This window comes from Canis lupus, chromosome 26 (assembly GCF_048164855.1).
Source record: "Canis lupus baileyi chromosome 26, mCanLup2.hap1, whole genome shotgun sequence".
Taxonomy (NCBI): domain Eukaryota; kingdom Metazoa; phylum Chordata; class Mammalia; order Carnivora; family Canidae; genus Canis; species Canis lupus.
Genome location: NC_132863.1, coordinates 21,802,467 through 21,824,565, shown reverse-complemented (window position 1 = coordinate 21,824,565; position 22,099 = coordinate 21,802,467). Strand labels below are relative to the sequence as shown.

The 22,099-nt window shown below is 35.5% G+C and overlaps 1 protein-coding gene across 12 annotated transcripts in view; it reads left to right on the top strand.

Moving 5' to 3' along the window:
* The window catches only part of RAD21L1 (RAD21 cohesin complex component like 1), a 29,477-nt gene that overhangs the window by 2,893 nt on the left and 4,485 nt on the right, over nucleotides 1–22,099 (top strand). For 4 of the 12 annotated variants that reach the window (XM_072800382.1, XM_072800387.1, XM_072800388.1 and 1 more), the window contains 10 exons: nucleotides 2,450–2,538; nucleotides 4,949–5,055; nucleotides 8,686–8,856; nucleotides 9,761–9,856; nucleotides 11,241–11,351; nucleotides 13,017–13,243; nucleotides 13,485–13,584; nucleotides 14,906–15,030; nucleotides 16,925–17,020; nucleotides 19,358–19,435. In XM_072800382.1, the coding sequence (XP_072656483.1) occupies nucleotides 2,450–2,538; nucleotides 4,949–5,055; nucleotides 8,686–8,856; nucleotides 9,761–9,856; nucleotides 11,241–11,351; nucleotides 13,017–13,243; nucleotides 13,485–13,584; nucleotides 14,906–15,030; nucleotides 16,925–17,020; nucleotides 19,358–19,435 (1,200 nt within the window). Of the gene's footprint in view, nucleotides 1–424; nucleotides 555–2,449; nucleotides 2,544–4,948; nucleotides 5,056–8,685; nucleotides 8,857–9,760; nucleotides 9,857–11,240; nucleotides 11,352–13,016; nucleotides 13,244–13,484; nucleotides 13,585–14,905; nucleotides 15,031–16,924; nucleotides 17,021–19,357; nucleotides 19,436–22,099 lie in introns of those variants that run through there. The other 8 variants (XM_072800378.1, XM_072800380.1, XM_072800379.1 and 5 more) reach the window with 6 other exon arrangements.

The window sequence follows — 22,099 nt, the reverse complement described above, 5'->3', positions numbered from 1 at the left end:
TGTAAATACAAGTTGTCAAAATTAAATAATATATGAAGAGCTGTTAGGACAATGGCTGGCATAAAATAAGTATATAATAAGTTGTAGCCATTATTAATAAACTGAAGTTCCAGAAGGTTGAATGGCAGCCTTAGCAACTGAGCCAGGGCTTGCACCTGAGTCGGCCTGACTGCAGAGTTTATAGTCTTCCCATAAAACCAATAATAACGTATTTCACTTAAATGGTACATGAGATTATCTTCATTGAATAAGAATAAAAGTTAATCATTTTACAAGAGGAGGTAAAAGTTAAATAATTCACTTTAAATAAGAATAAGCAAAATGTCTGCTTTTTAAAGAGAAGAAATTCTATGATTTTATAATTTTCAAACAGGGTTTATGAGTCTAATTCTTACCATTCTAATACTTTAAAAATTATTGAAAGGTGAAAATTGCACTTCGAACTTCAGGACACCTTCTTTTGGGAGTTGTGCGAATTTATAATAGGAAGGCAAAATATCTTTTGGCAGATTGCAGTGAAGCATTGCTTAAAATGAAGATGACATTTCGCCCAGGTATACTTGCAATGTTGATTGGTCTCACTTATTTTGGTTCCCTTTTGTATTTTTATTTTGAGTGAGCTCTTTTCATTGGTGGCACTCTGTAATTCCAAGATATATAGTAAATATAAACTTCCTTTTTACTGATTCTAAGTTTCTGTAGTTAAGGACAAGTTATATTCTTTCCCTTGAGCTCTTCCTATGTTTGCAGGGAAAGGTTATGTTTTCAGAAACTTGTAATACTCCTGCATATTTACTTAAGAAATATACATAAAGCTACCTTACCAGAGTAAGAAACTCTGATACTCAGGATTTTTTTAAAGATTTTATTTATTTATTGAAGAGAGACATACAGAGAGAGGCAGAGACACAGGCAGAGGGAGAAGTAGCTTCCTCGCAAGGAGCCAGATGCAGGACTCAATACCAGGATCACGCCCTGAGCCAAAGGCAGATGTTCAAATGCTGAGCCACCCCGGCGTCCCCTGATACTCAATTTTAATGGCTTGCTTAGTTTGCTGTATCTGTTTTTGCCTTTATTAGATGAATTAGAAATAGCGTAATTGACAAAACCCAGATATCATAATTGTCATTGTTTTCAGAATTCTCAGGATGCTAAGCAGCATTCTATTATGAAATATCATAGAAAATCTCTAGGCATTCCAAAGTGCTAGAGATTTACATGTGTCAAAAAAAAAAAAAAAAAGATTTACATGTGTCATAAATATAATGCCTTTTAGTTTTAATTTAATTTTAAGACATTCATCATTTCTACCTTGTATTTTGGTTATTTAGGTACAGGCCTTGCCTGTCACACCAGTTTGCAAGCCCCTTGAAGGCAACATCTTTGTTGTATTTATTTCCTGAATCTCTTATACAACTTGTCTCAACGCCTTGAACATACTCTTCCCTCAATATTTGTTGAATCAGGGTTGACAGGGTTTTGTTCTTTATTTAAAATATTTGTAGAATCTCTACATAGGGTTTATACTCAATCAAATATGGTTCATTTGCTCATTATTTTATTTATATAATCCACAGATATTTGTTTATCCCATACTCTGTGCCAAACACTATTTTAGGCTCTGGGATACAAGGACAAACAAGGCAAATAAGGTCTCTGGTGAGGAAATCAGATAATGACCATGTTTTTTTTTTTTTTAATTATTACAACAATTATAGATTGCAATTTTGCTATGCAGAAATATAAACAGAATGTTTCATCAAAAAATAACAGGAAACTACTTGAGTTAGGCTGATTGGGAAAAGCCTTTCAGAGAGGATATAACTTATTTGTTTATTTTAAAAGATTTTATTTATTTATTGATGACACACACACACACACACACACACACACACACAGAGGCAGAAACACAGGCAAAGGGAAAAGCAGGCTCCATGCAGGGAGCCCGATGTGGGACTGAATCCCAGGACTCTGGGGATCACACCGAAGGCAGATGCTTAACCACTGAACCACCCAGGCATCCCAAGAGAGGATAGAATTTAAGGTCAAACTTGATGAATGAGAAGTACTTAGCCATGTAAAACATCCCTGAGGGAATAGCATTCCAGGCAGAGGGAATAGTGAGAGCAAAGGTCTTGAGGAAGAAAAGTGTTTGACTTGTTAAGGGAACAAAAAGACCAGTATAGTTGGAGTCTAGAGAATGAGGGAAAGATGATGCTGATAGGTTTGTAGGGCTGCAGAGGCCCTGATTAGAAGTTTGGATTTTATTTAAATGCACTGGGGAAGTCACTGAATCATTTTAAGCATGAGAGCAAGCTGATCTGATTGCTTTTTAAATATTTTTAATATCACTCTGGCTGTTTGTAGAGCATGGACTGAAGAAAAGCAGGAGTTGGGAGTTTTTTATATAGCATTATTCCTCATTGATTGTGGTTTTTTATTTTTTCAGGACTGGTGGACCTTCCAAAAGAGAATTTTGAAGCTGCTTACAGTGCTATCACATTGCCAGAAGAATTTCATGATTTTGACACCCACAATGTGAAGTAAATTTTTAAATTTTCCTTCAATTTGATTTTCTTTTAAAAAAAAAAATTATTTATTTATTTATTTATTTATTTTTATTGTAAAGATTTTATTTATTCATGAGAGACACACAGAGAGAGAGAGAGAGACAGAGAGAGAGAGAGAGAGAGGCAGAGACACAGGCAGAGGAAGAAGCAGGCTCCATGCAGGGAGCCTGACATGGGACTGGATCCCAGGTCCCAAGGATCAGGCTCTGGGCTGAAGGCGGTGCTAAACCGCTGAGCCACCAGGGCTGCCCTCAATTTGATTTTCTTGATATTGTATTATTTTCATCTTCATATTTCATGTACACAAGTGGAATCTAGTTAACAAATGAAATACACATGCAGTTGATGAAGACTTAAATTTGGTGTGAAATTTTGAAGTACAATGCCAAAAATGTATCATTATATTTGCTGAATGTAGTTTGCAGTATTAACAGTATGTCCATTCATTCAGTAAATATTTATTGTGTGCTTTCTATATACCAGGCACTACTCTAAGCACCAAGGAGATAGCAATGAACAACAGCTCCTGTCTGCATGAATCTTATAGTTTAAACAGATAATAAACAAATAAATACACAATATGTCAGGAAATGATCAGCAAAAATATGAAAAAAAGTAGAACATAAAGTAAATAAATGACAGGATAGTTAGGAAAGGCTTTTCTAATAAGGTCAGAGCTGAAATCTGAAGGAGGTGTGGGAATAAACCATTCAGTAATGTGAGGAAGAATGTTTCCGGTAGAGCAAGTGGGAAGGCCCTAGGGCAGAACACATTGGACGAGTTCAGGGAACAACAAGGAGGCAAGTAAGACTGAAGTGCTGTAAATGAGCGTCTGAGTCGTAGGAGACGAGGTCAGAGAGGTAGCTGGGGGTGCAAATGATGTAGGGTGTTGTAGGCCACAATAAGAATTTTTATTTTACTCAGATGGGGGCATAGAGGGGTTTTGAATAGAAGAGTGACTGGATCTGACTTGGTTTTAACATGCTCCCTCAGGCTACTTACTACAAGGGGGAAGGGGCAGAAGCAGAGAGCCAATGAAAAGGTTATTGCAGTAAGAAGTCCAGATGACTCCCCCCCCCACACACGTATACAACACACATAGCCCAAGTCCTCTGCCCTCAGAGGCTGCAAGGGAAACTCCCCCTCAACACTTACAGGTAGAGCCCAGCACTGAGAGGGTCTCCCTTCCCATACCAGGCTACATTCCCCCCCCACACACACACAAACACACCCCAATAATCTGGAGTGAAAGCCCAGGGGAATGGGGAGAAGAGGGCATTGGTGGTTGAAAAGAGTTAGTGCCTTGGATGGAGGATGCCAGGACTTATAACTGGGACTGACAGCCCTGTCCTGTCTGTGGGAACCTCAGGGTCCAACTGAGGGCATACACTCTCCCCACCAGCAGCCCACAAATGTGGGGTCAGGATGCCTGGCCTCTGTGTCCTAGAAGGGACCCTCCTGTGGTCTTTGTCTTGATCTTCCTTAATAAAGGGTATTATCCCCTCAAAAAAAAAAAAGTCCAAGTGAGAAATAACAATGTCTGTGATTACTTCTCAGACTTCATGTTATCAAGGAGGTAGCAGTCAAAATTATGAGTATATTTTGAAGACAGAGCCAACAGGATTTGCTGAAGAGTTGGAAATGGCTTTAAGGGAAACAAGTGAAGGATGACTATGATTTGGATATGAGAATGGAGTTAGCCACCTAATGAGATGAGGATAACTAGAGAATGGCAGGTCTAAGAGGGGCAGGGTAAAGGCTTAATTCGGCTTTAGACATAAGTTTTGAGATGACTTGCATATCCAAGGGGAGTAGGCAGGTAGTGGAATATCTGGGTCTGAAATTCAGGAAAGCAGTCTGGATTAGGATCTAAATTTGAGAGTTGTGAGTATATAGGCGGAACTTCAACTGTGAGTCATAAAACCCCTAGAGAGTGAGTGTAATTTTTTAAAAAGAGATCTGAGAACAGAGTTGTTGAGTTGTTCCTAGTAGCTAATAGTCTGAGAGACTTGAGGAAGAACTAATAAAGGAGATGGAAAAAGAGCAGCCAATGAGGTAGGGAAAAAATCAAGAGAAAGTAGACCAAGAGAAGACTGGGTTCCATTAGGGAATGAACATCTGTTTCAAATGTGGTTGGTTAGTGTAAGTAAGATAAGGACTGCGAATCAACCATTTGGATTTGACAACCTGGAGATCACTTGTATAGAAGCATGTATGGTACGTTAGTGTTTATAAATAATACTATTGAGGAAAAAAGTATTTTTATAATAAAACCTGTTTTTTGTTTTAGGGATTTGTGGGTTTTTTTTTTTTCCAGTATACCACAAAATCCTTGAATTCTGTTCACATGTTTTTCTCAATCTTCTGTTTCTCCGTAGTGCTATTGACGTTTCAGAACAGTTTACTCACAACCAAAGCAGACCGGAAGAAATCACACTTAGAGAACATTATGGTAATGATCTACTTTTCCAAGCTGGGAGCTTTGGTGAGAATATTTGAGAAATTAAAGCTACAAGCTATAATCAATTATATTTGCATTTTTATACTGAAACAACGTCAATAGAAATATCTTTAGAATGAATAGAATATCTTTAGAATGAATCTTTAGAATGAATATCTTTAGAATGAATATCTTTAGAATGAATCTCTTGTGTAAATGCAACTCTACTTAAGTTTGCCTTTATCTTTTTCTAAATAGATGTCAATGCCAAGACTCAGTCTTAGGCTATAAACTTCCCTTAGTGTACAATTATTTATTGAATACTTACTATATGTTAGGTGTTGTCGTAGGCATAGGCAGCACAAAGTTTGCAGAATCCTTTCCTGAAGGAGATTCAGGCAGAGAGATAGACATGCAAATAAACATTTGCTATAGTAACATATATATAAGGTTTTACATATGTGCTGCATATACTGCCTTCAAAATATGATAATTCCTCCAGTATATGATGATATCAATTGTAAAATAACATTTTAACATGGCTTGAGACTGCGGAGAAATATCACATGCTGAATACTTACTCATTGATTGTGAAACAGAAACTGTTGAGTGTATTTTAGAATTGAGCCATATAGTATTTGTTTTTTTTTTTCTGGCATTTACCTCTGTCTTGTGCCATGATATTATGTATATCCTGTGTTGGTCTGAAAACTCCATGATGGTAAGATCTGTGTCATATTCATCTCTGACTCTCATATAGTGCCTGAAGCAGCATAGGAGAAGGATGACCTAAATCTGTGTTCGGTGAGGGTGGGTGGTCAAGGCAGTAATGCTTGAACTGTATCTCTAACCTCCATTTCTCATCCTTACTCTCCTTCCATAACTCTCATGATCTATAGCTGTGTTCTTAAATGATCTGTGGGGACAGGACAAGTTGTATAACTTTTGTTAATTTCCAGTCTGTCATGGAATAATACTTTTGTAAAACATTTAAAAATTGATGACTAGAAAAATTAAAAGTTTAAAATCAAAATATATGCTTCAATTTTTGTTATTGAATTCAACATATATAAAATTACTCTGTGAAATTGCTATAAAATATTCTAAATATTTACCTCTAATTTGTGTATTTACTCCATCACAGTAAAGCACCAACCCACAGACCATACTTTGAGGTGTTTGGATTTCTTACTGTCTGTAACCCCAAGCCTTAAAATGTAATACAGTGGCAATTTTAATCTTATTTCCTACTGCCAAGATACTCTTTACACATTTCCCTGTAAATGCTATTATTCTTCTTTAGGCCTGAAACTTTGGGATCACTTAAAAAATTTTTTTAATTAATTTATTTGAGAGAGAGAGAGTAAGCAGGATGGGGTAGGAACAGAGAGGGAGGGAGAGAGATGAGTAAGGAATCCCAAGCAGACTCTGTACTCAACATGGAGACCCATGCAAGGGCTAAGATCATGACCCAAGCTGAAACCAAGCATCAGATGCTTAAATGACTGAGCCACCCAGGCACCCCTCTAGGATCACTTTTTACACTTTCTGTAAGCTTAATGCCAGTGCTGATTAACAACAACAAAAAAATTGGAAATGTCTCTTAGGTCTTCTATTTCCCTAGCCACCAATGTATATAACACCAGTACTGGGCCGCCTGATGGGGTCAGTTGATTAAGTGTCTGACTCTTGATCTCAGGGTCATTGTGTTCAAGCCCTGCACTGGGCTCCATGGTGGGCATGGAGACTAGACCTGGAGTACTGTAATACCCTCCTATATATCCCAAGCTCTTCCTACATTTTATATATCTCTGCAAGAGCAATTGTCCTTAAATTCCATTTTTTTTCATATCACATTCCTCTACTTGAGTACCTTGGGTCCCTCTGACTTTAGAGACCCCTGCCTATCCTCAAGGCCCTCTACCAGTTTATTACCTTCTTTGTTTTATCAACTTTGTTTTACTCTCACTACGACTTTTTGTTCAAGTTACAAAAATATCTTATTAGGCAACCAGTACAATTTAGCTATTCTCAGACTGTGTCTCCTACAATTCAGAAAGAGGGAAGAACATGTTTTTAGTATACCAACAGACCTGAGTTTGAATAAGCTTTTTCTGTTGCCTTGCTGTGTGATATTGGGCAAATTACCTAGCTTCTCTGAGCTTTACTATCCTATTTGTAAAATTGGGATACTACTAGAACATCAGAGAGTTATTCCTCTTATTCCCTCCTTCAGTCTTTTTCACCAATAAGTGATTTTTATCTTCCTCAAAAACTAGCTGAAACCTAATGGTTTCTGGGAAGTGTTTAATATTAATCCATCCTATTCTGAGCTATAATACAAGATTGAAAGCAATAATTCTTTAATTTTTTTTGAGTAATCTCAGGGTATCATGATGCTCAGTGCTCAGAATATCGTGTTTGTTCATAAATGTTATTTTCTTATTGACCAAAGCTGGTTTTTCTTTTGGGAGCTTTTAAGCTGCTCCTGGAAGATGTGAACATGTTTTTAGGTTTTGGGGTGGGTAGTTGCTTTTTTTTTTTAAGCCAGTCTTTTCTATTGAGCAAATCTTTAATCCAGTGCAGTGAAGGCTGCCTTTTTCAACTCTTCCTTTCTAGAAGATATAGGCCTATAGAAGAATTTTAATATAAATGATACTTAATTATTATTTTCTTTACTAACTAGCACTAACCAACATGAGTTGTTAGAGAGAGGGAAGAGAATACCAACGTCTGTCTGACCTCTGGGTTTCAGATTCCTAGACCTAGAGATTCAAACCAAGAAAGGGAAAGAATATACATGTGCAGGTGGCCAATCTGGAAGGAAGTCATTTTGAAGCAGGGGAGTTCATTTTATCTGCTATCAGTGTTTTAAGAATTTGCTCTCATAAATCACCATTTTACAAAATATTTCACCAGTGAAATTCTAACACTGATACTATTACTGTGTCTGCAAGGTTCAGATCCTGGCTTTGTCATTAGGGTATAACTATGTGCAAATTCTAAAACCTTTTTGTGGACATATTTCCTTTTCTGTGGACAATACAGATAATAATAGTATCTTCTGTTACATAATATAATGCACATAATAAGTACTCAGTTAATGTTAGCATACTGGGTTTTGTCTTTTTCACTGCTGTATCTCCAACACCTAGCATATTTCCTAATACCCAGTCATTCAATAAAGATTTATTGCATGAATGTTGTAAGCGCATTCTTTAATATTTTACCTGCCTTTCCATTCCTAAGAAGACAGATATGCTCCTTATTTTCCAAATCTCCACTATGGATAAACAACACAAGCAATTACACTTGAAATAATATAAAATAATACTTAATCAAGAAGGACATGACCTATCTAACATAGAAAAAAATCATTCCACTGTCAATACTAATTTCCCATCTGGGAAATTATTAAACTGAACCACAACTAAAAATTCTATCCTAATGTTTTTTCCCTATTGTTTTGGAAAAAGTATTAGTCTAGAAATCCAGTCTCCACTGATTGATTAACTGAGTGACTTTAGTTGAACAATCCAAATATGTTTTTTAGCTCTCATTTTTCTTATCTGTAAAATGGAAGGGGCTATATAAGAAAATATATGAATTTCTATCTAACCCCAAAACTCTATGTTTCTATGGCTAACTCAGTATTGATAATATATATTTATTTAGGGGAGGAACCTGAAATTCTCAGAAGACATAGCTTCTTTGATGACAACATATTGCTGAATTCCAGTGGTCCTTTAGCTGAACATAGTTCTGGAAGCCTCATTGGAGAAAAATCTCTGTTGTATGACAGTGGAGATGGATTTGGAGATGAAGGGGCTGCAGGAGAGATGATCGGTATACTGTCTAATTATATAGAAGTTGGATATTTATTTCAATCATATTAGAATATATATTAATAGATTTATTAGATCAAACTAAAATTTCAGGTATGCCCCTGCATTTTTTATACAAGTTTTCAAAGTCTGTGATGTAGTTAAACATTTAGCGTAGGTCTAAGTGAATAGCCATCTAAGTACATTTTTCATATAGGATATAAAATACTGCTTGTTTTTATTTTTACAAATTCCTAAGTTTTAAGGGGAAAGGAGTGGAGTTAATATACTCCTCACAAAATATATTAGATCATATATTAGAAACATTGTTTTCCTTAACAGAAATTGTGAAACAGCTATTCTAAAGTTTTTTTTCCAACATTTTATATTATAAATATATTTTTATTATGTTATTATTATAAAATAATCATAGAAATAGGGTAGACAAAAATTGGGAAATATAAATACACATATTTTAAAGATACTGATGGCTATATAACAAGTCTTTTTTTAATTCTTGGTTTACTTTAAAAGGCTGGTTATGGCAAACTTTGAAATTTCAAAACTGAAGAAACAGTGGTTCTACCTTAGATCTCTAGCAAAGGGTTTTGAAAGCCTTTACTTCTTGATTTAAAATCTAAACATGGCTATGTAACAAGGTTACTATCTTGGTATTAGTTTAGTAAATATCTCCTGAAATGAAACATCTATTTAATAAAGGAAAGGAAATGATATATATATATATAAAATTCTATATTATCCTGCTTAAAATGTGAGTCTATATAACCAATCAAATCTATTTAAGTAGAGTTGATTCATTTTTGTAGCCCCTTACAATTCTTGTATACAATAATGTCAATAAATGTTTAGTGAACAAATGACAGATTCAACTCTGTATGACAATAGTATTTATTGTGTTTTTCAAGATAATCTACTGCAAGATGATCAGAATATTCTGTTAGAAGACATGCATTTGAGCAGAGAAATTTGTCTGCCTCCTGAGCCTCCTGAAACTATAGCGGGTATGATGAAATCATCCTTTGTGTAGAAAGTGAACAGATAGGAATATTCAAATTAAGCCTTATAACTGTGCAGTATAAGTAGCAATATAGTATAGTGAAAAATAATAAAGAATGTTGTCCCTCAAACTTTGAGTCTGACCCTAGACAATATGGAATAGAAAACTAGGCTCTGAGAAAGGTACAACAATGGTATTTAACCAGGATTGGGTTTATTTGGTATGAGAGCACATTTAAACACTCTGCCAAAATACTATGTTTTTGAATTATTAAATAATATTTTTTACCTGTTCAAAACATCATTAATGTTTGACATTAATATGGCTATTGATTATTCATATTATTAATTATTAATACTATATTGACATTAATATAATTGGAAAATCCATATACCATTTGAGAAAAATTATAGATGTGGGGATATTTTCCTTTTTTTTTTTTTTTAATTTTTTATTTTTATTTTATGATAGTCACAGAGAGAGAGAGAGAGAGAGACAGAGGCAGAGACATAGGCAGAGGGAGAAGCAGGCTCCATGCACCGGGAGCCCGACGTGGGATTCGATCCCGGGTCTCCAGGATCGTGCCCTGGGCCAAAGGCAGGCGCCAAACCGCTGCGCCACCCAGGGATCCCTGTGGGGATATTTTCTACTTGAAATTCATGTGAAAGTCCTTCAAATTATTTGAAGTCTTTGTCTGATTTTTCTTAAGAATTAAAATCATGAATAGCCCCATGTTGAGTCTTCACTCTTTTTGATGTTGCATTTCCCTCCTAACACAGAGTAGAAATTTAAAATGTGAAAAGAAAGGTGATACAAGTTTACTTAGGTTCTTTGTGGGTCAACTAATTATTATGTGATTTAACAGAATACAAGTTTTTTTTTTTTTAAGATTTTATTTATTTATTCATGCGAGACACAGAGAGACAGAGAGGCAGAGATACAGGCAGAGGGAGAAGCAAGCTCCACGCAGGGAGCCCAATGCAGAACTCAGTCCTGGGACCCCAGGCTCATGCCCAGGCCAAAGGCAGGCACCAAACCACTGAGACACCCAGGGATCCCAGAATACAAGTTCTTTAGCAGACATATAATCAAATTTATATCAGTCATGTACTGTGGTTGCTACCACAGTATCTATTAAGTCCAACCTTAGATATCACATGTGCAAAAGAAGGTGATGATACTTGATTCACTTAGACACTGGGCTCCAGGCCATATAATCTCTTGTGTCTCTTCAACTCTATTAAGTACATGATTCTAAAAATCAGATTTGGCTCCAGTTAGCATTATAAATCTTCAATTATCATTATCTTTTGCTTTTATTCTCATATAAGCATCTAGCTTACACATAACCTTTTTTATAAAAATTATTTTTATGGTGATGTTATTAGTGGAACCAGATAATCCAGAGTATATATGTCTACCTGAAAATGGAAAAATGGATGAAACCTCATTATCAACTGAAGAACAAGGAATTACTCTTGAACCAATTGATATTTCAGGTCAGACTCATTCGTGTTTCTGTTTTTGTTTTAAAGATTTATTTATTTATTTGAGAGCCGGGGGTGGAGGAAGGGACTGAGGGAGAGGGAGACAGAGAATCTCAAGCAGACTCCCACTGAGGATGGAGCCCAACATGGGTCTCAATCTCACGACCCTGAGATCATGACCTGAGCTGAAATCCATAGAGTCAGCTGCTTAACTGACTAAGCCACCCAGGCTTAGTTGTTTTTCCTTTAATGTAAATAAAAACAATGCTTAGTTGTTTTAAAAAACTTTGTTTTTATTTTTGATATACTACTATCTTATTTACCATGAGAAAATCTGTAAAATATTATAGGAGGTAGTCAACCCAGTAGTGACATTTGCAATACAAAAGGGAAAGAATGTGGAGGAAATTTGATGTGATCCTTTCATTGTAGTCAGTCCTGGTCAAACTATATACCCAGTTTGGGAAACTGGAAAATCTAAAATTGAGTTCAATGCCAGTAGTTACTGAATCATTACTCTCTGTTGGGCACAGAAATGAAGAAGACATAGTACCTGCTTTTAAGAGGCTCACAGTCTGATTGGGAAGATAGATAAACATGCAAATGAATATAAAGTAAGATGGAATAAAAGGATCAGAAGAGACGCATATACCCTCTAACATTTAACCGCACACATATTTTTAGGAATAAAAGATAAATATGAATCTAATATAAACTTGACCTTGTAAGGACAACATACCTTTAGTAGGATAATTGATATGAATTTCAGTTATAAACTCAAGCATGCAAGAAACAAAGCATTCAAGTTTTTTTCTTTATTGTATGCAACTCTGAGCTTCTATCTCACTGGTTTGGCAAAAATTTGAGTCTGTATAGTTCCCCTGTGTTCCTTAAGCCATGTAGCATCCAAATTTGGGGGAGGGGTGTGGCAGGTGGAAAGTAAACTGTGGTCATCAGCCACAACAGTTTGTGGTACCCACTGTCCCAGCCTGAATAGCCTCTGGGGTCATCACACAGCCAGCCTTTCTGGGATCTTGTCATGTTCCCAGGATTTTACTAAGGCACATTAGCAGGCAGGTTACTCTTCCTTCTGGCTCCATCTGATCTTAGATCTTCACCCATTTTAGGAAATCTAACCCTCCCCCTTTATATCTTCATAAGGAAGAGCTTAACTTTTGTTTTTTACCTGGTAAATTTATCTAAAGGAGTGAAATCCCATGGGCCTAGTTACCTACTTGGAATTTGTATATGAATTTCAATGGAGGAGGGAATTTCAATGGAGAAGAGAAAAATATACTGGAAAAATACAAATTAATGTTTCAAAATATCCTGTTATATGGATATTTTAGGGAACTTCAAAAAACTGAGCAACTTCACTCTCATTATATCCTCTGCTCCACATTTCCTCAGTTGTCTACCTGCTAGGTCAACAGTGTTCCTCCTAAGCACTTTGAAGGAACACTTTATAAAAGGCATCAACTGTTGGCTGTTCAAATACTGTACAGCTGTGCAAAAACCTTGTGAAGCATAATTTTTCAGTAGAGAGAAAGAGATTTTCTTCCCATGGCAGTTCCGTAGGTTGCATTGTGGTAAACGTGTCTTAGATATGCAGTGCCTAGAATATCATTTTACAGAGCTGTACAACCAATCACATTTATGCCTATTTCTTATATTTAGACATTGCTGAGAAAAGAAAAGGCAAAAAGAGAAAGTTGCTCATAGATCCAGTCAAAGAGATCAGTAGCAAAATTATGCATAAACAGCTTACTTGCTTTACCGACACACTCATGGTTTTGGAACTTGCTCCTCCTACCCAAAGATTGATGATGTGGAAGAAAAAGGGAGGAGTGGACACACTTCTGTCAACTGCTGCCCAGGATTTGACTCATGCTGAACTGAAGATGGTAATAGTTTCCATCTTTTTACATAGGTGCAGTGTTTGGTTATAAATAAATAAATAAATACATATTTATATTCATATATACAACAGAATATAAACTTGTAAAAAATACCCTTTTTCTTTTGAGTTAATTTGCTTGATATGTGTGCATGAATTATAGTTTTCACTTTTTAGCATTTGTGCTTATATTTTATTGAATTGTTTCCTTGTGCAAAAGCAAGAAATAAAAATGTATATTTTTACAGTTGTTTACAAAATGCTTTCTGTCCTCTGGCTTTAAACTTGGAAGAAAATGGATACAGAAGGAATCAGTAAGGGAAGAAGTAGGAAGTGAAAACATAATAGGTGAGACATACTAACTGTTGGTATTGAGGGGGATGTTGTAGAAACAAAATGTCATTTTACATTTCAAAATGAAGAAGGGAACCAATTCCACATTCCCAAGTATAAATGCCATCTCTGTAAGAGTATTTCAACTTAAAAGAAATTTTTACATCAGCATTGCCATTTTTTGCTTTGCAGATTAATTTTTGTTCAACAAGCTACATTAAAAAGATGAAGTATATATACTATGTGGATCCTTCCTAATCTCTCTCCTTCCTACCTCCCTGATCCATATAGGCAGTACTCATAAACCTTCAACAGATATAACTATTTTACCTAGTAGGGTAATGTTTCACTTTAAGACAGTTAACATGAGGGCAGCCCGGGTGGCTCAGCGGTTTAGCGCCACCTTCGGTCCAGGGCATGATCCTGGAGACCCAGTCCCACGTCAGGCTCCCTGCATGGAGCCTACTTCTCCCTCTGCCTGTGTCTCTGCCTCTCTCTCTCTCTCTCTCTTTCTCTCTCTCTCTCTGTGTCTCTATGAATAAATAAATAAAATCTTTAAAAAAAAGACAGCTAACATGAAAAGTCACCTAGTGATAAGAATAGCATTTAAACAATGCAATTAGCCTGAGACATAGATATTTCCATTCACCTGGAGGATACACAGAGTATTAATAATTACTTATTATTATTGTGACTATTATAAAGGAATAATAAAGCCACCTTTGGTAGTGAGTGAATCTGTTTCCTGAGCACCTGTCCTAAAGGCATTAAATTCTGCTGAACAATACACCAAGATGGGCTTGAAATATCCATATTGTCTTGTAAGTGCTTGTGTGGGAGTGAGTGGGGAGGAGATAGTGTGGAGGATGGGAAGTGGAGACGATAAGAAGCAGACAAGGAGAAAAAGAAGATAAATATGTGAGACTTGAGAAACTATAAGAACGTTTGGGGCAGCCCCGGTGGCTCAGCGGTTTAGGGGCCGCCTGCAGCCCAGGGTGTGATCCTGGAGACCCGGGATCGAGTCCCACGTCGGGCTCCCTGCATGGAGCCTGCTTCTCCCTCTGCCTGTGTCTCTGCCTCTCTCTCTCCTCTCTGTGTATTCTCTTGAATAAATAAATAAATAAATTAAAAAATCTTAAAGCTTAGCAGATGCTCAATAAATAGTGAATACACGAATCAAATTTAAAAAAAAAAAAAAAAAGAACGTTTGTACCCTTTGCCCAAATTCTTGGATTCCAAGTTTTCTGTTGGAAGCTTTCTTTTGTAATAACCATATCCCAAATTTAAGTTTGAAAGATATTTTGGTGAAATCATCTTTACTTCCTTAATAATTCAGAGACCTCCAAGACGGAAGAGCCAAATTCCCAGCAAGACTTAAATCAATCAAAAACTTGGAAGGATGTGATTAATGGATCTAAGTGTAGTTCTCATGAAGATATCAATAAAAATTTTAATTCTGAGGTAAGTTAAAGAAAAATCACAAAAATATTATTTTTCTGACACAGAGTGAAGGAACCTTGAGACTCCAGTATGTCTTCTTACATTTATAGTTTATATTTCATCTTATGTTATTCTGTAATTTGTTTAGTAAGTGGCAGTACTATGTAAAGCATCTACAGGACAGTATTTTCTAGAAGTTTTGGATAGTAAATCACAAGATAAGTAGTTTCATACTGAAATATTTTACATAGTACATCAAATAAATGAATGTACTTGAATCTGATTATATTCTACTAGGCCCCACATTCAGTATATCATGGAACTTCTTAGGACTCTAGACAGTGCACCTATGTTGTTTCTGATCATAAATTCACTCTTCTCACCTCTAAGGCTGTGTTTTAGACCTACCTTAACTCTGAATTCAAAAGATTATCTAAAGACCCATGACTAAACAAAAATTTTATTTGAAGATGTAATTTTTATTTAAAAAAAACATAATTATTTAAGAACATGGTTGGAAACAATGTGCTTTAAAATATTTTCCCCATTGTCACTTTGGTGGTTGTACAAATGTAAATATTATAGGCAAACCAGATAAAAATAAACTGGTGCTTTTCTGGTTTGTTTCACCATCACTGTATTCTGATAATTATTCAGGGAATTCAAAGTCAATCCACACTGGAAGTGAATGCCATTGGAAGGAAGGACAATTTCATAATGCATTAAAATAATGTATTTTACTATATATTTGATAGTACACTAGATATTGAGATACTGTGTTGCCAGTACTACTATCTTTCTTATTTGGGCTCAAGCATTTCTTAGAGTGTACTTACTGAAAATTATGATAGATAAGCTTGTTTAGTTCGTGATTTTTTAACGTATTATCAAAATAGATTTTCCCAAGTGCTTGAATTAAAGAGATTGATGTACAATTCTATTGACCCTCTTAACTCTACATTTATGCTTTAAGCTTCAATTCCATTCTTCTACTACTTCCAAAAATGATGAACAGTTGTGAAATATAATCAGGAAAGGGAGCACATTGACAGGACAGAAAAATTTTGATTCTGATTAATCATTTTCAAATCTTTATGAAACATTTGTGTAAAGTAACTACAAAATTGGAAGTACCTAAAATGTAGAATATTCATAGAAATTAAAAGAGAAAAAACATAATTCTCGACAAATATGTAGATTAAAGAATAAAATGCAGCTCCTTATATTTACTAAAAATGTTAAACCTGAAATTAAAAATCAAGTAAGCTTTGTTGTAGGAAGTTCCTAACTTGAAGACTGGTTAAAGATGAAAAGGGGGCCGACACTTCTGTAACGATGAAAAAAGGTGATAATAAGGAATGGAGAATTTCTTGCTTTCTCTTTTTCCTTTTTCCCTTATGCCTTTGCTCCCCTTCCAGAGGGCACAGTTTTTCTTCCCTTTTGCCAGTGACAGCTCCAGCAGTGGTGGCAAGAATCTCATCATGGCTCTACATAAAGATATTAATATCCCTTCCCCCACTTTCAGCACTGTTTAGAGTTCTCCCTCTGCCACCTGGTACTGGCATGAGGATAAAGGTAGGGGGTGGGGCTAGACAAAATGCTTCAAAAGAAAATGGTCTCAGTCACACAGCCATGAATGTGTTTGATATGAGGTCTACAGTGGTGAAGGAAGTAGGAGAGGAAAAGATAGGCAGCCAAGAGGGCAAGGGTGTGCCAATTCTTCATTTGTAGGAGACATATGGAAAACAGAGGCTATCTGGGATAGTTCAGAAATAATATTTTGTGAATGCAGGTAACATTTTAAACTAGTTTTAGAAATGAGCATTTATGTGATTAAAGCATTTAACAAAATAAAATTGTTCCTGTGATTACTACTACTGTGACGACTTACCTGACTTTCCCTAATTTGCTTTAGCAAGTTATTGTTGAACTGGTCTCTTCGGCTGCTGAAGAATCCTCTCTAATGAATGCTATGTTAGCACGAGAAATTGAGAATTGTCCAGTGGAGCTGGTAAATATATGCATAGTCTTGAGAATGTTCTTAAAAACTTTGTTCCTAAATAGTTATCACTTTATTTATACCTAAAAATTGGTCTTAGAGCTATGGTGTTACTTTCTAGAATTATTATTTAAATTAGTGATCTCAACAAAGAGATGTGTCAGTAGTTTGATAAAACGTACTCAGAATTGCTCTGACCTATTTTTCTTTCTTTAACTTCTTCTGAAACCTCAAATAATTTTAAAGAAAATTGTGAGATTTTTACGTTATCAAAGTTAGTCATAGGTTAAAAATACTGAGAATCACTATTCAATCTTATTACAGCTTTAAAGAAGCAGAGCTATAATAGAGCATCCTAGGGCATTTTAAATTTTACTTTATTTACAAAAAAACAAACAAACAAACAAGAAACAAAAACAAAACATGACATTTTTTTCCCCAAAACTTTGTATGGCTCAAGGTCTATATCTGTCCAAGATTTCTAGAAATCAGAAAAAGAAAGTCTACTCAAAGGGCCACAATTCAATAGCAAAGCCAGAAATGATATCTGACTCACCTGGCTCCATACGTATCATGTTCTTATTTCTCCAGTCCTTGTTCCACAGTGCTGAAAGCATTTTTAAGATTGTAATGAATTTTAGCAAAAGTTTCTTATTGAATAATGTCAAAATAGCTATTAGTGCCAGATGCTAGTTTGTTCTTAAGTAAATTATCTTTATAATGAGTTCCAAGACTATTAGATTCCTTTTTCATATATAGAAAACAAACTGAATTCTCTGGATAATCTAGGACAGGATAGATACCTGAACTTTTTACCTGAAACATACAAACAGCTCAGCCAGAAGTGGGTTGATTCATTTTCGCCTCTTTGCTTCTGTAGAGACAGGTTATTTTCATACATAGTCAAGCAAACCACAACACAGCACAAGTTCAGCTGTTTTAATAATCCACTGGACTTTCCACACAATGGATTCAGCTGTAGGATGTCCAGATAGATCAAGTAGATAGGCTTTAGCAGAGTGCACAGACTATTTTTTCTGAGCCTTTTCCTGGTTAGTTTAATTGTGCAATTATAGGTCAAGCTGCAATCTCATGGATCTTTAACAAAGAGTTGGGCCATTGCTTTTTATATTTGAAAAACAGCATTTGTGTATTTAACAATATAATAAATGTTAGTAATTGGGTGAACTCATTTATCCCAGGGCAGACCAGAAAGAAATAAAAATAAATTGTGCCTGGAGGAATTTGGAAAACTCTTCAGAATAAAATGACCATATTTTCAGGTCATTCCCTTTGGAATTTAAGAGAGGAGGCTATCTAGGCAGGACCAGGAAGCCAGTATAGCTGGAGGAATGAGGTCTTGGCAGTCAGTCCCCTTAGCTTCAAATGATTCAAAATATTATGCAGAATATTCTGGAACTTTCTGAAATCATTTTGGAGTCTGTGAAATTAAAAACAGATTGGAGAGTCTGGGCTCCAAAGGTACATGTAAAGTGACACTTGACAAACAGTGCACCTGTGGTAAGGATGATTGTATGGTCAGAGCTAGCCTAAGAAAAATTATAAAGTAGGTCAGATCGGTGCCACCTTCCTCCCCTCCGCCCTCCCCTCACCCCCCACACTTTGTAGACTTGTTCTTTTGTCAGATTCATCAGCACCTTTCCTATACCCGGTTCTGTTCTTAGCTCATAAAGTGTCAGTTGATAAGAACTTAGAGTGAGTTCCTGTGAAGGGATTTCAACTTGACAATTTTTAAATATTGAGGTGTTTCTGAAGGTGGCTAAATTTTAAAGACTGGAAAGAATGAATCTATTCAGATAATATGACAGGAAGTGGGTTGATCTTTTTTGGACAAGTTGCCCTTAAAATCAAAAAGGTTGTAACTCAATTGTACACAGATTGCCAAATATCACTTATTAATCTTCTGTATCACCAGGTAAGTTCAGATAAAGGCCTTTATAAGGCTTTATGTTTATTCTATAGCTTTATGTATATTTCTGTCAACCCAGTTCAAATTGACCAGAGCTAGGATAGTCCTAACCAAAAGTCACTGCCAATTTTACTTTTGAAATTAAGGACACAGGGCCCTTGGATGTACTACCAATAAAGACTGCAGAATCTCCTACTGGAGCCCCTCATTGCCTCGGTAGCTTATATATAATCCTGGAAAGATTGATCTATATTTGTATGTTTCCAATTCTCTCCTTCATCGGACTATATAAGCTCCTTATTTAGCAGTATCCAGTGTTATAATTGGGTTTCTTGTAGCAACTAACTCTACGCTTGGTAAATAGTAAGCATTTGGTAAAATTTGTTTAAAAGGAAATATTTTATCAATCATTCAAACAGGAGTCCTCGGGGAATGAACAAAGTATTGATACAGAGAGATGGAATCGAAGAATCCTACAGATGTTAAATAGTTTGCGGGTAAGGTGGTAGGGTCTGTCCTATTTTTGTTTTTAAAAACAAATAAAATTTTGGCTTCAATCTTTTAGACGTTAATAAAAATGAAGACATCTTCGTTTTGTTGTTGTTGTTGTTGAGACCAAATTCTACTAGAAGGAAGTGATTTTGAGCACTGTACCCAGGGTAACTCTGGGAGTTTGTTGGTGCCTGTATATTCTAATCAACTTCTTACCTATACTCCTGCCCCTAAGACATCTAGTGTATGTCCCATTCTTGTCTTTAGCAAGCTATCAACTATATGGAACTAAGTTTATAATAATTTAAGAGTAAAACAGACAATTGTAAAATTTAACTTATATTTTGGGCCATTTGGGTGGCTCAGTCAGTTAAGTGTCTGAGTTTTGATTTTGGCTCAGGTCATGATCTCAAGGTAGATAGAGGACCCCATCAGGCTCTGTGCTGGGCATGGAACCTGCTTGGAATTCTTTCTCTCCCTCTCCCCCTTCCAATTCCCCCCACCCCCACTTTCACCCTCTCTCTCAAAAATTTAACTTCTATTTTTATCAAAATACATGTATATAATTTTAAAGTTAAGTAGTTCTATGTATAAGGCTGAGAAGGAAACACAGAAGTTTTATCCTACCTTCTTTATTCCTAAATCCTGCTCACCAGAGGCAATTACATTAAGCTGTTTCTTTTAGTATTTATGTCTATATTTCTTTTTTTAAGATTTTATTTATTTATTTGAGAGAGAGATAGCAAGAGAGAGCCGGAAAGAGCACAAGCATGAGGGAGAAGCAGACTCCTTGCTGAGCAGGGAGCCCAGTGTGGGGCTCAATCCCAGGACCCTGAGATCATTACCCAAGCCGAAGGCAAAGGCTTAATCGACTGAACCACCCAGGTGCCCCTATATTTATATTTCTAATTTTATGTTCTTACTGTTCTTTCTTGATATTTCAGCTTTTAAGTTTTATCTGTTGACTTCTTTCAACATGAAATGAAAATTTAGTTTAGTTATAGCTTTGCTACTGCAGTCTGTTTTTAGTACAGTATTCAGTGTTTACAGTGTTAAAATAGTTATGATGCAGGTTTGATTTTGATAGACAGCCAAAATATCAATGTTTTAAAAAGATAAAGTATAATCTGATATGACCACTATACTCACAAAGTTGTCAGACCTAGGTAGGTTACCTTTATCTCATTTTCTTTATTCTCAGGATCAAAAATGGCTAAGTACCCAACATGTCTGCATTCCATTCAGCAGCAAAATTTCTTTTAAGAGTACAACCAGAAATTCTTTGTATCACTTTTCACATTTCATTTGACCCAGCACATAGTCACCATGACACATCTAGTTGGGAAATGTAGTCCTTATCTGACAACCTTGGGCCCAGGTAATAATTCTGTTACTATAAAAGAAGACAGGAATGGATATTAAGGGATAATCAGCTGTCACTGCTACCAAGACTATGCAAAAATTAGTGTAATTACATTTCTTGTCAACTTTATCATTTTTGTTGTTGTTGTTTTTTGTTGGTTTCTTTTTTTTTTTTTGGTTAATCATTGCCTCGTTTTTCCCATTTGCTTAGGGTCTATCTATCTACTCATCCTTAATTCTTTTCTTAAATTCTCTGACAACATAATGAAACCCCTCTTAGGATGGTCAAATTGTATCAATTGATTGATCAGTTTCAGTTTGTTTTCTTGAAGATACTCCTTCCAGAGCTCATCATCCTCTTGTTCTGATTAGACTAGCTACTCTCTAGGTCTTTTTTTTTTTTTTTTTTTTTTTTCTCTAGGTCTTTTTCATATTTTTGTCCTGAGGCATTCCTTTATCATAACATGAGAATTCCTTTGTCTTTTTTCTATGTTAGTTTCTCTATTTCTCGATGCTTTGATCTTCCTCTACCTTAAATATTTTGGTGGTTAACATCCTCTCATATAATTTCCTGAGATAAAGAGTACACCGGAAATAGTCACCCTATATACAGGTGTGAAAATTTCTTTATTTTACCTGTAACTTGATTGGATATCTCTGAACATAGTTTGAAAATAATATCTTTCAGATGTTGAAGGTTTTGTAACATATCTAGGCTTTTTGTATTGTTACTGAAAAGTTAGATGCTGCTTGGTTGGCAATCCTTTGTGGGTGACCTTGATTTTTTCTCTAGAAACTTTTAGATCTTTTCTTTATTTGTAGTGGTCTGAAATTTCATGATGATGTGTTTTGATATGGGTCTTTTTTTATTTATTGTGCTGAGCATGTAATGGGTTATTTATTCTGAAAGTTCATGTCCTTGAATTCTAGGAAACTTTATTGTATTTCTTAGATTTCTTCCTTGTTAATCTGTTCTTTCTGGATTGCCTACAGGTCAAATGTTGGATCCCCTGAATTGCACCTTTAATTTTTAAAAAATCTTTTATCCCCTTATATTAATTCCCTTTGTCTTTTTATTTTTTTCTACTCCTTCGAAAATTTCTTCTACTTTACCTTCCAGTTTTTATTGAATTTTATTTCTGCTTTTACCTTTTTTGTCTTCCAGGAGTTTTTTCTTAGTTATTAATTGTTCTTTTATTTTGTAGCATTCTAATCTTTTCACTTATTTATTTAGTTTTTTAACAGCTTTTTGAGGTATTATTAAGATACAATAAACCACACCTATTTGAAGTGTATAGTAGATAAGT